Source organism: Neopelma chrysocephalum, unplaced genomic scaffold, assembly GCF_003984885.1.
Source record: "Neopelma chrysocephalum unplaced genomic scaffold, ASM398488v2 Primary Assembly neopelma1_74, whole genome shotgun sequence".
NCBI lineage: Eukaryota > Metazoa > Chordata > Aves > Passeriformes > Pipridae > Neopelma > Neopelma chrysocephalum.
The window spans coordinates 4,335,257-4,348,739 of NW_020897735.1; the positions used below are offsets into that span (position 1 = coordinate 4,335,257).

General features: G+C 60.3%; 2 protein-coding genes across 6 annotated transcripts; both read right to left on the reverse strand.

Annotated features, from left to right (window-relative positions):
- Positions 1 to 31: 31 nt before the first annotated feature.
- Positions 32 to 4,887, reverse strand: FPGS (folylpolyglutamate synthase). Of its 5 annotated transcripts, none has more exons than XM_027687908.1 (15): positions 4,836 to 4,887; positions 3,799 to 3,927; positions 3,641 to 3,694; positions 3,472 to 3,536; positions 3,275 to 3,389; positions 3,076 to 3,153; positions 2,714 to 2,775; positions 2,512 to 2,614; positions 2,338 to 2,415; positions 2,120 to 2,267; positions 1,944 to 2,042; positions 1,610 to 1,760; positions 1,447 to 1,522; positions 1,053 to 1,119; positions 32 to 948 (listed from the first exon to the last, which is right to left on the reverse strand). In XM_027687908.1, exons 2-15 carry the CDS (start codon positions 3,913 to 3,915, stop codon positions 521 to 523), a joined length of 1,641 nt encoding a protein of 546 aa, XP_027543709.1. In that variant the 5' UTR covers positions 3,916 to 3,927; positions 4,836 to 4,887; the 3' UTR covers positions 32 to 520. The 5 variants fall into 5 exon arrangements, with proteins under 5 accessions (XP_027543709.1, XP_027543712.1, XP_027543707.1 ...); XM_027687911.1 differs by lacking the exon at positions 4,836 to 4,887 and adding an exon at positions 4,765 to 4,786; XM_027687906.1 differs by lacking the exon at positions 4,836 to 4,887 and adding an exon at positions 4,420 to 4,541.
- Positions 4,888 to 6,476: 1,589 nt separating this feature from the next.
- CDK9 (cyclin dependent kinase 9) lies at positions 6,477 to 11,413 on the reverse strand. Its single transcript, XM_027687912.1, has 7 exons — positions 11,273 to 11,413; positions 10,535 to 10,616; positions 10,354 to 10,444; positions 8,646 to 8,812; positions 8,283 to 8,454; positions 8,058 to 8,206; positions 6,477 to 7,110 (listed from the first exon to the last, which is right to left on the reverse strand). Exons 1-7 carry the CDS (start codon positions 11,362 to 11,364, stop codon positions 6,745 to 6,747), a joined length of 1,119 nt encoding a protein of 372 aa, XP_027543713.1. The 5' UTR covers positions 11,365 to 11,413; the 3' UTR covers positions 6,477 to 6,744.
- Between the last annotated feature and the right edge of the window lie 2,070 nt (positions 11,414 to 13,483).

A 13,483-nucleotide genomic window follows, 5' to 3' on the forward strand; every position in this document is an offset into this window, starting at 1 on the left:
TGCATCCCCCCAAGAAGGCAACAGGCACCACTGGGAGCAGCAAGAGGTTTATTCAGACGGGGGTGTGCAAGGCTGCTGCCCTCCCACAGGGCGATGGGCGGAACCCACCACACCCCCCCCCAGCTCCCCATACAAGTTACAAACTGTTATTAATAATAATAAAAATCTCCCCTATGTTAAATTAGTCTTGCCCTGACGCTGAGCCTCGCCACAGCTTGAGGCTCCCACCTACCTCCCCCCCAACCACCCCTTGGGCACCAGGACCCCAGCACAGCCTGGGGCAGCCCCCCCAGACCCAGGGGACCCCCAGTCAGTCTCACCAAGAGGGGAATGTGGGCCAGGAGCATCCCACACATGGGCAGTGTCGCCGGGAGGGCACAGGCAAAAGGCACTGGGGTGAAAACGGCTGAGCCGGGGTGGGGCGAGGGGGTCCCATGTGCCCTTCCGGATGCCTCTGAGCATCATCAGGGGCACAATGGCTGCTTCAAGTAAAACCAAGTGCAAAGCCCAGTCCATCCAGTTACTGGGAGAGCGCAGGGTCGAGCAGACGCAGAGTCCCCCCCACCAAGTGCAGGCTGCCGGTGACCAGGACACGGACAGCGGCCGCCTCCCGCAGCAGCACGGCCCCGCTGCTGGCAGCAGGGTGGGAGTGAGCCCCTGAGGCGGCAGGGGCTGCCAGATGGGGGTCCCGGCCCTGTGCCACCCACCGCAGCGCCTGGGCCAGGCATGGGAACACGAGGGCTGTAGAGTTGAGGGGTCGCGGGGCTGGGGGCACGAGGAGCAGGGAGCCTCGGGCAGGGGCTGGCTCCAGCAGCCCCCCCACCCGCAGGGGAGCTGGGAGCCAGGGGTCCTGCCCCCCCTTCTCCTCCATCAGCCGGGTCCACGTCCGCTGGTTCTCCAGGCAGCGGGTCAGGGCGTTCTCCAGCGACACGTTGAAGTTTTGCTGGTCTGGGAGGGATGGGGATGGGGGTCAGGGATTTGGGGGGGGCCAGGGAGAGGGTCAGGATTGGGGGGGGGGGGGCCGGGGGAGACCCCGGCTCCCCAGCACTCACCCGCGTTGTTGGCCACTGACACCTCCATGAAGTTGGGGCAGAAGACAGCGTAGTCAAAGTGACAGGGCTGGGGGAAGAGGGGGCGTCACCGCTGCAGGAACCCTCACGACCCACCCATGGGACTTCCACTGGGACCAGTCCCACACCAGCGTGGTTACAGGGGCCAGGGCGTGGTGATCCAAGTCCCTTCCCCACACCCAGGACTGTGAGAGCCCTGCGAGGGGAGTTGAGGTGGGATACACCCAGGGACAGCAGAGTGGACAGATGGACAGACAGACAGGGGGCCAGCTCCACCTCGCGGCTCCCTGCTCCCACAGCAAAGCAGGCCCCAGGACAGGCAGAGAGCCCAGGCATCCGGGCACGGAGACCCCCCCTGTGCTCCCCCAAACCTCACCAGCAGCAGCTTGAGCAGCGCCGCCGTGTCCCGGTCCCCCGTGGCGTTGAAGAGCAGCACACGCACCTCGGAGCCGCTGCAGGGAGAAAGGGCAGGTGGCCCATGCCCCAGCATCACCACCATGCCCCCCGGGCATGTGTCCCCCCTCGTGTCCCCTTCTTACTCGTGGAGCTTGTCCTGGTTGAGGGCAGCCTGGCGGAACCAGCGGACACAGGCCTGGATGCTGCTGGTGGTGTGAGCTCCGTCCAGGTACCACGTCACAGGGCCATGGGACAGCACCTGGGTCCGGCCCAGCCACTCTGTGTCCCGCAGGCCTGGGGGGGACACAGGGCATGGCTGGGACCCCCACACCCTCCCCAGCACTGGTACCCCCGTGGGGATCCAGTGTGGGGCAGACTGTGCCCTCCAGGACAGGTGGCACTGGTTGGGGTTCAGCATGGCCCTGCCATGTCCCCTGTGACACAGCGAGGGGAATTCCTGGCGTGGCCATACTGCACCTTGGATCATGGCATCGGTGGGGTGGAAGGCAGGCGCCAACGGTACCGGCCTCCCTGCCAGCTCAGTGCTTGGTGGCACTTCCTTCAGCTCCCCAAGACCTGGGGGGACAGGCACCCCACTGAGACCCTGGGGGCCACGGCAGGGTCTGCCCCCCATCCCCATCCCCCTGCCTTACCCTGGCAGCCGCGGCGCTGCAGCCACATCCGCGCCAGCTGCAGGGCCAGGGCGGCGTTGGAGCGCTGGTGGGCACCCGCCAGCCCCAGCTCCAGCGCCCGGCAGCCCTCCTCGAACTCGTCCAGCTCCGGGCACAGGTAGAGGGGACACTGCAGGGAGAGAAGGCTGAGCCCCCCGCCTTGGGGTACCCCCAAATCCACACCCCCGCCACCAGCTCACCTTCCGCTCCTGGGCTCGCTCCCTCAGCACCTCCAGCGGCCGCTCCGGCTGCGCCACGGTGAACGCCGGCACGCCAGGCTGTGAAGGATGGGGATGTTCAGGGACACACAGGAGCTCAGAGTCACAGGGGAGCACACCCCAAAACCACGAGGAGAGATGACCTGGTCTCCCTACCTTAAAAATGCCCCCCTTCTGCCAGGCAATCTTCTCCATGGTGTCTCCCAGGATGCTGGTGTGGTCGATGCCCAGGGCGGAGACCCCACACACCACCGGGGCCCTGGGGATGCAGCACAGCAGTGTCCCCACTGTCCCCACCACAGTGGGACACCAGGGCCTGGCAGCCCTGGGGAACAGGCTCAGCCACACCAGCTCCTACCTGATGATGTTAGTGCAGTCATAGGCGCCACCAATGCCAACCTCCACCACTGCCAGATCCACCTGGGGACACGGGGACACTGGAGCCATCACAAGGCCACCAGCACCATGAGTCCCCATGGATCCTGGGATGTGGGTGGGGCCAGGTCCCTGTCACCGCCCCTTCCAAACCCACACCTGAACACACCTCCCATTTGTTGGGGAACCATCCACCTGGCACAGCATCCCCTGGTTACAGCCACAGCAGCCTGACTCATGCAAGTTCTGCCCCAAGTGGGGGCTGAATCCTATGTTCCCCTCTCCCTGATGTCCCCAGCCCATCACAAGCTGGAGGTCACCACCACCACCACCACCACCACTTACCTTCTCCTGCAGGAAGACATGGAAGGCCATGACGGTGAGGAAGCGGAAATACGCTGGCATGCTGGCGTGCACTGGGTCCTGCCAGGCAGAGAGGGCATGAGGGGACAGCACGGGGCATCCCCAACCAGAGTGGAGGCACAGGGCCCCAAGAGGGGGGACCCAAGGGAGGAACCACCCCCATAAGCCCTGATGCCCCTACTTTGGTCTCCTCCAGGCGGTTGTAGACCAGCCAGAAGTACTTGTTGAAGAGGTCCTTGCTGATGGGCTGCCCATTGATGCGGATCCGCTCACGCACCTGCACCAGGTGAGGGGAGCTGGGAGGGGGATGCAGAGCAGGGGGAATGGTCAGGCATGGCACCACCAGCCCCCCAAAACCCTCCTGACCCCCCTGCCCACCTGTAAAAGCCTGTCTTCAGCCCGTAGTTGCGGAGGATGCACTCAGTGAAGGCGCAGGCTGAGCCCTGAGGAGTCGGTGGTATTAAAGCCCTCTGTGCCTGAGCAGGCACAGAGCCAGCAGCTCCCCCTCATGCCTCCAATCCCCTGCAGCACCACCCACCCGCCTCACCTTGCCCTTCGTCCCCGTGACGTGTATGATGTTCAGTCGATCCAGGTCCTCGACCTGTAAGAGTTCAACCACCCTGTGAGACCCCCACAGCCGCCAGTGCCGAGCACGGTGGCACCGCTGACAGGACAGGGGGACAGGGACGGGGATCCCCCATTCACCTTCAGCCCGCTCCTCTCCAAAAAGCCCTGCACGGCTTCCAGTTGGGCCTGGGGGTCGCCACGCTCCCGCTTCACCTGCTCCAGGTAGCTGGCATTGGTCTGCAGGGTGTTGAGCATCCGAACTGCGTCCTGGAAAGACCCCTGTGGTGGTCAGGATGGTGCCCACCACCACCCACCCTGCCTGCCCCAAGCTCACCACACCCTAACCCACCCCATAGGGCTCGGTCCCCTCAGCGGTGCCCGTGGCCACCCACACCGGCAGCATCTCTGCCATGGCGCCGCGGGGCCGTGCCGGCAGCGCCAGAGCCCGTCACGGGGACGGGCTACTTATGAGCAGGGGTTGCCCGTCCCTCCCCAAGTGCCCCTTGGCCCCGCGGTGGGGGCACAGGGCAGGCCAGCGCCCGGCACCCACTGCTGCTCAGTGGGACAAGGTCGCCGGCGAGAGTGGGCAGCGTTCCAGTGCACACCTGCTGTTTAACGAGCGGCACTAACGAAGCAGCCGCGCTAATGAAGCAGCAGCGCTGGTCCACCAAACCCACGCCGGTTCGGGACGTGGGGCTGGCGCTGCACCGGGGGCCTGGCACGGGCCCAGCCCACGTCCCCAGCGTGGGGACACCCCACCCAGGCAGCTGGACCTTGGCCCATCAGGCAATGGCAACTGGCACCGGCGGCGCTTCCAGCTCCAGGGAGCGCGGGGCAGGACCGCTCCCGCCTGCCCAGGGGGGCACGCCGGGGGACCGCCATCGTGCCCACGACGCCTGGAGCGGCCGCGTGGCACCGGGACACACCGCAACTGTCGGAGCGGCTCCCGCTGCAGGCCGGGGTCACCCGCCGCTGCCACGGGGCGCGGCGGTTTGCGGGGTGCCCCGAGCGGAAAGCGGGGACACGCGGCCCAGGACTGCGGGACACGGCAGAGGGTGCGGGACGAGGCGGGGGGGGTCGGGTCTCGGCCGCCGCGCGCGGTGCCGGAGCCGCATCGCTGTCCGGGGCCCTGTGACCCGCCCCCCGCCCCCTGCGCGCGCTCCCGGCGGCGGTACCTGGTAGTCCGTGGCGGGGGCGCGCGCGGGGCGCGTGCCGAAGCGGCGCCCCCCGGCCCGCAGCGCCACGCGCAGCGCGCGCAAACCCCGCGCCACCATCCCCGCGCCCGCGCGCGCCGCCGCCGGGGGGGGGGGGGGAGGGGGGGGGGCGGAGCCGCACCCGGGCCCCCCCCCCCCCGCCATCTTTGAGCCAGGCAGCGCACGCCACGTCAGGGCAGGGGAAGGGGCGGGGGAGGAGCCATCTTTGCGAAGGGCAGCGGGGCGGTGCCCCCTCCGCGACCACTTCGGGAGCGGGGTCCCGGCTGACCCCTCGGGACAGGGGAGGACGAGGACGAGGATGCAGCACCAGACGCAACGCCACGCGAGGTCGCTTAGCCCGCCAGCGCTAAGGGACGTGGCCCTGCAGCCCGCACCGCCCAGCCCGGGGCACAGGGATCCCCCGGACCCCCGCAGCCCTCGCCCGGGGCCAGCGGAGCCCCCGGGCTGCTCCCAGCAGTGCCAGTTAATCCAGTGCAGCGCTGCCTGCGCTGACCCCCCTCCCAGTACCGCAGGGACAGGGCGGGGGTTTCAAGGTGTCCGACCCCGCATCTGCCCTCGGCAGTAACAGGGGCTGTCGTGCAGCACTGCTGCTGCTGTCTCCGGATGGGCAGCAGAGCAACACGAGCTTCAAACCAGCTGTTTGGGACAGGACTGTTTATCCACAACGACACAAATCAACGGGCTTATTGCTTGTAACCAACTTGTCTTTCCAAAGAAACAAATTCCCCCCAACCAGACACTGTTTCAGAGCCCAGAACCGAGATGGAGTTACCTTGTACGAGTCTTTTATTATCCACACTTTTTATCCTGAGACCTTATGCTACCCACGTGGCTTTTGCCAATGGTCATTAACAGACAAGTTAACAAGTGCCAAATGTTGTCACTCTTGGCACATCACACACATTGAGTCTAGGGATCCCTGGGGCTCAGCAAGGTGGCCAGCTACAGCTCACAGCCATGGGAGACACTGCAGGGAGCAGCTGTGGAGGAGCACTGGCTCTGGATGAGTTGGAAGCAACCAAGCTCTGGCATAAGGTGTGCACGGGTGATCAGTGTGTGCACAGGCAATTCCAGGCATGGCAGGTCTCACCTCAGGCCAGGCCAGCACTCACACCTCCCTCCCCCATCCCAACTCCTGCCCAGCCAGGGCTGCAGGGAATCAGGGTGGGTGCGTCCCCCAGGACTCCCAATTGTGTTTTGCAATGAAGAAAGCATGGATGCCACATGCTGTTACAGAGATCAATGATTCCCACTGTAAATCCAGGCTATATGGAGCACTCAGCTCTGCCAGCCACCCCCTTGGTTTTCCAAGTAAGCCCCTTTCCAGGCTAGATCCCAGCCTGCAGTGAGAGCAAGTCATGCTGCCTAGAGCAACTGCCTTCTCTAGGACACCTCTGATGACTCAGAAGCACCTGCCTCATCCTACATCAACGCTTCAGTGCTCAAAAGATACTCCATGCAGGAGCTACAACCAATCAAGAAAGCTGAGACATCTCCAAGCAGGGCCCAGCTTAGTCCAGGGCAGCTAATCCCAGTCCTGCTGGTCCCAGCACCATTTGCCAAGAGCCCCAGCATGGACAGAGGCACTTTTTCCATCACCAGATCCATGACAATTGATCTGCAAGTTTAATGTAACCAATACAGACAGTTGCAGAGGGCAGGGAACACAGGTTCTGAGGCAAAACTGCAGGGAAACACCGTCGAGCTCACAGGTGCCACCTCCCCAGTCACGCAGCTCCGCGGTGGCTGAGAGGAGACGGCTGGGCTCTGCCAACGCCATCAGTCACTTCACCTTGAAAAAAGTCCTTTCCTAGACAAAAAGACCTCGCTGGGACATCCCAGAGAAGCCCACCCAGGGCCTTGCTGGGTGTCAAAACACCCTGTCAAACTCAGTCTGGTTGGTGGCCGTCGGGTTCCTGCCTTGGTTCGCCGGCTGCTGGGGCATGTGCCCACCCCTCCTGCGCGGCGGGGCCAGGTACTCGAACATGGACTGGTTGTGGGTGGACAGCATGTTTTTGAGGTCCGAGGGCATGGGGTCCGACCAGAAGAAGTCGTGGTTCAGCGCATCGTCGCTGTCAATGCGCTGGGCAGGGTCCAGCACCAGCAGCTTGTCGATGAGGTCAAGGGCATAGGGGTCCTTGACGTAGGCCTTGAGCCGGTCCTTCACCTTCCGCTTCTGCCCCTTGGGCAGGTCCAGCTTCTCGTACAGCTCGTACTTATCCACGTTGGGCCACACCTGGGAAAGGGAAGGAAAGGGGGTTGACAAGAAATAATTACTGAAAGCACAAGCCATTTTTGATTCAAACACCCTCAGGCAAACCAGGGTGAGGTCTGAAATAACAACTCTATTTTATAACTTCCAAGCCAGCAGATCTTGTTCCCACAGCAACAAGGAGGCATTAAAGGGTGCACTAATGCCTGGAGACATGTGGACAAGCCAGGACAGGGTCCTTCTGGTGTGGAAACAGCATGCAGGATGCTCCAGGATTTCTGGCTCTCCCACAGAACAACTACTAGAGAGTATGGCTACCACAGACAGAAAGATAAGGTGACAAAACTGATTGCTACATAATCACCTGGATGTGGCACCTTTTATCCTTAGAAAGCAAAGCTGCAATCACTAGCATTTATCTCAGCCCTGATCTGGCAGAGACCACAGCAGGTGGCAAAGAAAGCGCCTTCAATGTATGTACATAATGAATGTGACTGCAGGGTCAGGACTCTACAGCTGCCGGCACAACATTCCGCAGATCCCAGCCCGGGCTGGGATCCCTCAGCTCGCTCCCCACAAGAGGGCAGGACGAGCTGCTGATAAAGGAGGAGCTGAGAAAGGGCCGGGCCCACTGCTCGCACCAAGGCTGAGATGACACCACAAATCACGAGCCAGAATTCAAGAGGCTTTTCAAGGTGACCAGTGCAAAAAACCCGAGACAAACCTCTCAACAGAAAAAAACCCCCATCCTTCTTTAAGCAGAAATTGAGTGTGTTTGTCTGAGAGACAACCCCCAAACACAGAAGCCTAGAAGACTCCCAGCCTCCCTATCAGCTGCAGGCACCTTCCAGTGCTGCTGGGAGCACACAGCAGCCAGCACACAGGGCAGGGAAGAGCCCAGGAGTGCCTGGCCCCACACCCTGCTCACACTCCTCCCGCTCTCCACACCACATCCCCACTCCTGCCCTCACCTCTGGCGTGATGGATCCGCAGAGCTGGCTGATGAGGGTGAGCTGGTGCTGCTCCGTGTTGCCCTGCATGATGGGGCTGCGGGTCCACATCTCTGCCATGATGCAGCCTGCGCCCCAGAGGTCAATGGGGGGACCGTAGTCCCGCTCCCCTAAACGGAGATGCCGAGTTAGTCTCCCAGAGAGACGAGGAGGGATGAGAAGCCAGCAGAGCCCACCACCTCCTACCTAGGAGCAGCTCTGGAGGCCGGTACCACAGGGTCACCACCCGGTTGGTGTAGCGGTTGGGCTGGCTGTTCTTGGCCAGGCTGAAGGCTCGAGCCAGCCCAAAGTCCGCCAGCTTCAGGACTCCGTCCCGCGTGATCAGGACGTTCGCAGCTTTCATGTCTCGGTGCAAGATCTGTACAAGGACAGACATTGAAGGGTTAAGGCATCAGAGTGCCCTCCTTGGGTGCCTGGTGCCAGCAGGATGCTCAGACTGAAGAGATGAAATACAAGGATTTCCCTCCAGCCTGTGCTCAGATATCTGCTACTTAGAAAGCCACAGAGAGCAGGGTGACCTCTGAGCACAGCACAGATCTGGCCCATTACCTTGTTCCTGTGGATGTAATAAAGTCCATTCAGAAGCATCTGCATAACTTTCTTGATCTCTGAGAGTGTGAACTTGACATGGGCGTTGCTGAGGAGGCCGGCCAGGTCATGCTCACAGAAGTCAAACACAAGGTAGATGCTGCCCTTGCAGCGGTTGTATGGAGAGGCTGTGGGAGAGACACAGAGGCACTGTCAGTGAGAGGCATGGAATAAATCACAGAATATCCACAGCTGGAAGGGACTCACAAGGATCCAACTCCTGAGACCCTTAACCCTGTCACAGCTCATCCCACCACCCTGCAGCTCATACAACGCTCGCTAGACAGAACCTCAGGGCATGGGAATGCAGAGAACCAGAGAGCCTGCAGGTCCTTTGTAAAGAGACACTAAGCAAAAACAGCAACACAAGAACAGGAGATGAGGATTGGCACAGGCAAGGAAAGGGCATGAAAACATTTGAAAGCTTCATTTCATGCTGCTCTGTGCACAATAACGGCTGTGGGGTTTCCTCCCTGCAAGCTGTGGCTGCCAGCCAAGCACCATCGCTGATGGCATCAGCGATAGAAGAGGCACCCACAGACAGCCCTGGGAAACGTGCACTAACAGGGAAAACCTGTCCAATCTCACATTAGAAAGTGAGGCTTTTTGAAACCTCAAACAGCATCCACAAAAACAGACCACTCTGGATCAAACCAATTTAAAACTCCAACTGCAATTTAAAGTCTGTTACAAGAAACCTCAAATGAAGCAATCGATTTCAATCTTGTTCCTAGAGCACACATACAGAATGTTATTAAAAAGAAAGGCTGATTTTCATCAGCTGTAATCAGCAAAACCTGCTGATAAGCAGCTCCAACCAGAAAAGTTCAGCCCCCACAGAAGCACAGTGCTCTCCTCTCAGCCAGGAGAGTGCATGCTACACTGGGTTTGCAGTTCCTGACACAGATACAGCCCCAAATGCACCTTTCCAAGGTAAAAAGAGAAAAGCCTGAAATTTGAGAACAGTAAATGCAACCTTTTTATTTTACTGTAAACTGAGGTCAAGGTAGATTTGGATGAAAACTGGAATTCAAACAAAAAAACAAAACACAAACTACTCACAAGTCTACAAAAATATTTACCTTTGCTGTGCCAGACACCCAATCGTCACAGCTCATTTAATCACACAGTGATTTAAAAATTAACTTGTCATTGGTGTTTTTACTCATGTTGCTCAGACAACAATCCACACAGTCCTGGAGTAACTTCAATTTCCCAGTCCTAGGCCAGAGATTTCTACCAGTCCAGTGATTGGACTTTTCAAAAAACACCATCACCAGGGATCTGCCAGTTTCATTTTTATTTGTCATCACTGGCGAGGGAAGGGCAGGCTGTAACATCAGCTGTCACTTTCCGAAGTATTTTTCCAGTACAAATCCGTGTAAGGGAATGATATATAAACTCTAGCGAATGTTTTAAAGCAATTTCACAGAAAACAGAGCCAGGCCAGGTGTGCTGAGCCTGCCAAGCACCCATCACTGGGGGAACATGGCATGAGGTGGGAGTGAGGAGGTGGAGAAACTCTTTTCCAATATAAGTGAGCCATTAGCCCCCATCACAGGCAGCAACAAGCTCAGTTAGACAACCCCAGTCCCAACACAAGACACCAGCCTGCTCAGCAGGGCTGAAAAAAAGCCATCAGCAACACAAGAGAGACGCTGCAAAGTACCTTTGGTCCTGCAGATTTCTATGAGGTTCACAACATTCTCATGTTTGAGCAGCTGCAGGATTTTAATCTCTCGCAAGGCTGTGATGGGAAACTAGGAGAGAGAAAGAGAGGACAGGGATTAGAGATTCACCCCCCAGTCCAGGCCTTCCCTAACACAGCCCAGCCATGCTCCCACACTTACTCCCTCCTTCTCATTTTCCATCAACACCTTTTTCAGTGCTACTTTCTTGCCTGTCTGACGATGTTTGGCTTTGAAAACTTCCCTGTAAAAACAGAAACAAATCCGTGAGCGGCGCGAGGGATAAAAAACGGAAGGAGCCAGGTGCTCCTGACCAGGAACAAGACCAAACAAGACACTGAAGTACCAGGCACAGAGCTCTGTGCTGAGCCACCACCCAACCCAGCCACATCCCCCTCAGGCCAGTGGCCCCCAGGACTGGCTGAGCCAAGAGACAGCCAAGAGCTCCTGCAGCCTGACAAAGATTTTGGGTAAAGTAGCACATTTTGAGCCAAGATGTACATTTGGAGTAAAAAGTTCCACATTTGGGGCAAAAGGTTGAACATTTGAGGCAAAAAGTTGTAATTTTGAGCCAAGCTGTACATTTTCGGTAAAAAGTTGCACATTTGGGGCAAAAAGCTGTAATTTCGAGCCAAGTTGCACATTTTGAGCCGAGTTACAGGTCCCCACCCCAGCTGTCTCCAAGATAAACTCTGCTCCGCGTGAGCGGGGCCTCAAGGTAGAAAAAAGAGGTCTCACGAGCCAGGGTGGTTCTCTGGAGCCAGAGGAGTGACCGAGGAAAGGGACACCCGAGCAGGGCGAACCCGGGCCTGGCGCGGGCGGGCCGCGGAGCCGGGCCCGGGCTGCGGGCCTGAGGCCGGTAGGGGAGCCAGGGAGGGTCGTGGCCGGTGGGGCACTCACCCGAAGGTGCCCTGCCCGATCTTGGCGAGCTTCTCGTACTTGGAGACTTCGTCGCAGAAGGGGCACTCGACCATGTCGTACTGCTTGGCCATGGCGGCCGCGCCGTTGCCACAGCACCGCGGCCCGCCCGTTCCGCCACGTGACCCGCTCCTCCGCCGCGCGGGGCACCCTGGGAGTTGTAGTCCGCAGGGGTGCCCGCCATGTTGTCCCCGGTGTCACCCGCGCCCCTCCGCGTTGTCCTAAAGAGTGTTTTTGTGCCCCCCGCTTGTGCTTAAGCGCGTCAGGGGTTAAGCAGAACTTCTGCTCCTGCACCCCGATGCTTTGGCATGGGGATGCCGTGGCCAGGGCAGGAGGACACTGGGGGGCTGATGGCAGGGGACCCTGAGTTCCTGCCCCTGTGCCCAGATGGAGACAATCCCTCCGGCTATGCCATGTCCAGCTGCAGGACGAACTGGAGGTTCTGTCTGGGGCTGTTTGAAACTGGTCCCCAAGGTGGAGAGTGCAGGGAGACAAGGACAGAGCACTAGCAGGGATGGCTGATGATGTCCCATCCATGGGAACAACCAGCTCCCCGGGAATAGGGGACAACAGGGACACCAGATCCCTGCCAAGGCCAGGCCACCTTGTCCAGCATGGAGACACTCCCATGGGGCACACCAAGGACCCCCAGCACGAGAGCACAGCTCCTGGCAGGGCCCACCGGCAGTGATGCCATGGGGCTCTCTCCCCGCAGGGGCTGAGCCCCAGATGTGCACGGTGGAGTCCTGTGTACAGGGCTGGCATCTCATCCACAGGGCTGGCATCCTCCACAGGGCTGGAGTGTCATCCATAGGGATGGCATCCTCCTCTACAGGACTGGCACCCTCATCCGTAGGGCTGAAGCCTCCTCCATAGGGCTGTCACCCCCATCCATAAGGCTGGCACCCTCAACTGCAGAGCTGGTGTCCTCATCCATAGGACCGTCACCTTTCCCTAAGGCTGTCACCCTCCTCCATAGGGCTGGCACCTCCTCTGAGGCTGGCACCTAGGGGTTTTGGGTGTTCACACCTGCCAGACACCCCCAACCCAGGGTGCAGACATGGCCCCTGAGCAGCCAGGCATGTGCGAGTGGCCACAGGGACTTTGGGGACAGCGTGAGGGCAGGCAGGGACAGCAGCGGGGCCGGGAGCAGATGACAGCACTGGGAGGAAACGCCGAGCGAGCGATGAGTGACTGCGGGGGGGGGGCAGGAAGGGAGGAGCGGGCAGGGAAGGGCTTCACAGTTACAAACTTGTCCCTCTCGGTCCCCGCGGCCTCCGACCGGCGCAGCCATGGCCGAGGGCCAGAAACGGGGGGCCTCCAAGAAGTTCAGTAAGTGGCCGTGGGACAGGGTGGGCGATGGGGAGCTCACCTGGACAGCCTGGCAGGGAGGAGGGATGAATGAGTGTGAGTGTGAATCTGTGAGTGTGAGTCTGAGTTTGGGTCTGAGATTGTGTGTGCTCACACGCTCCCTGGGTCATCCCACCCAGGGATGTTTGGAGCTGAGGTAGGCTCTGCATTTGTTAGGAAACTCATTGGGGTGAGGGGCTTTGGGGGTTTCCATCCCCAGGGCTGGGGAGAGCCTGGGTGCTGGCTCGGGAGCTGGGTGCTGGGACTGGGACCAGTCTGCTGCAGCCCAGCGCTGCACTGGGCCAGGATGCACCCAGAGGGATGCACAACAGGGTTTGGGGTTCTTCACTCCCCAAATCACACCCTGCAGGGTGCATGGTTGGGGTACAAGCTGGTGCTGGGGGCTTGGTGGACCCTCAGCCCAGGGTGCTCCTGCAGCACAGGGATGGGGGTGACACAGAGGAGCCGGGGTGGGAGCCTGGGAAGGGATTCCCACCAGCTGCTCTGGGAGGAAGTGCTCGGTACCCACCGGGAGGGAGCTCTGCTCTTTCTCACAGACCTCAGCTTTCCCCCAGAGCCCCGGGGCAGTGGCCTTCACCCTATTCCCAGCACTGAGCTGCACAGAAGCTGGCCTCTGCTGTGCTCTTTGCATTCCTGCCACGATGCCGGCGCCAGAGGGGGGCCAATCCCTCCACTCCCCTGGGACCCCTCCACTGGCAAAACCCACAGCCCCATCCCAGCTGGGATTTTCCTATGTGGTGGAGAGAGGGGAGATGGGGAAAGTCCCCAGCACTGCCTTTGCCACCCCACAGCAGCCCCAGGAGCAGCAGGCAGCAGAGGATG

Coding starts and splice junctions, on each gene's coding strand:
- FPGS (XM_027687907.1), bottom strand. CDS start 4,072: ATGGCAGAGATGCTGCCGGTGTGGGTGGCCACGGGCACCGCTGAGGGG. Junction 3,154..3,274: donor ACCGCCTGGAGGAGACCAAA/GTAGGGGCATCA, acceptor TCTGCCTGGCAG/GACCCAGTGCACGCCAGCAT. Junction 949..1,052: donor GTCAGTGGCCAACAACGCGG/GTGAGTGCTGGG, acceptor CATCCCTCCCAG/ACCAGCAAAACTTCAACGTG.
- CDK9 (XM_027687912.1), bottom strand. CDS start 11,364: ATGGCCAAGCAGTACGACATGGTCGAGTGCCCCTTCTGCGACGAAGTC. Junction 10,445..10,534: donor TGGAAAATGAGAAGGAGGGA/GTAAGTGTGGGA, acceptor TCTCTCTCCTAG/TTTCCCATCACAGCCTTGCG. Junction 8,455..8,645: donor ATTACATCCACAGGAACAAG/GTAATGGGCCAG, acceptor GTCCTTGTACAG/ATCTTGCACCGAGACATGAA.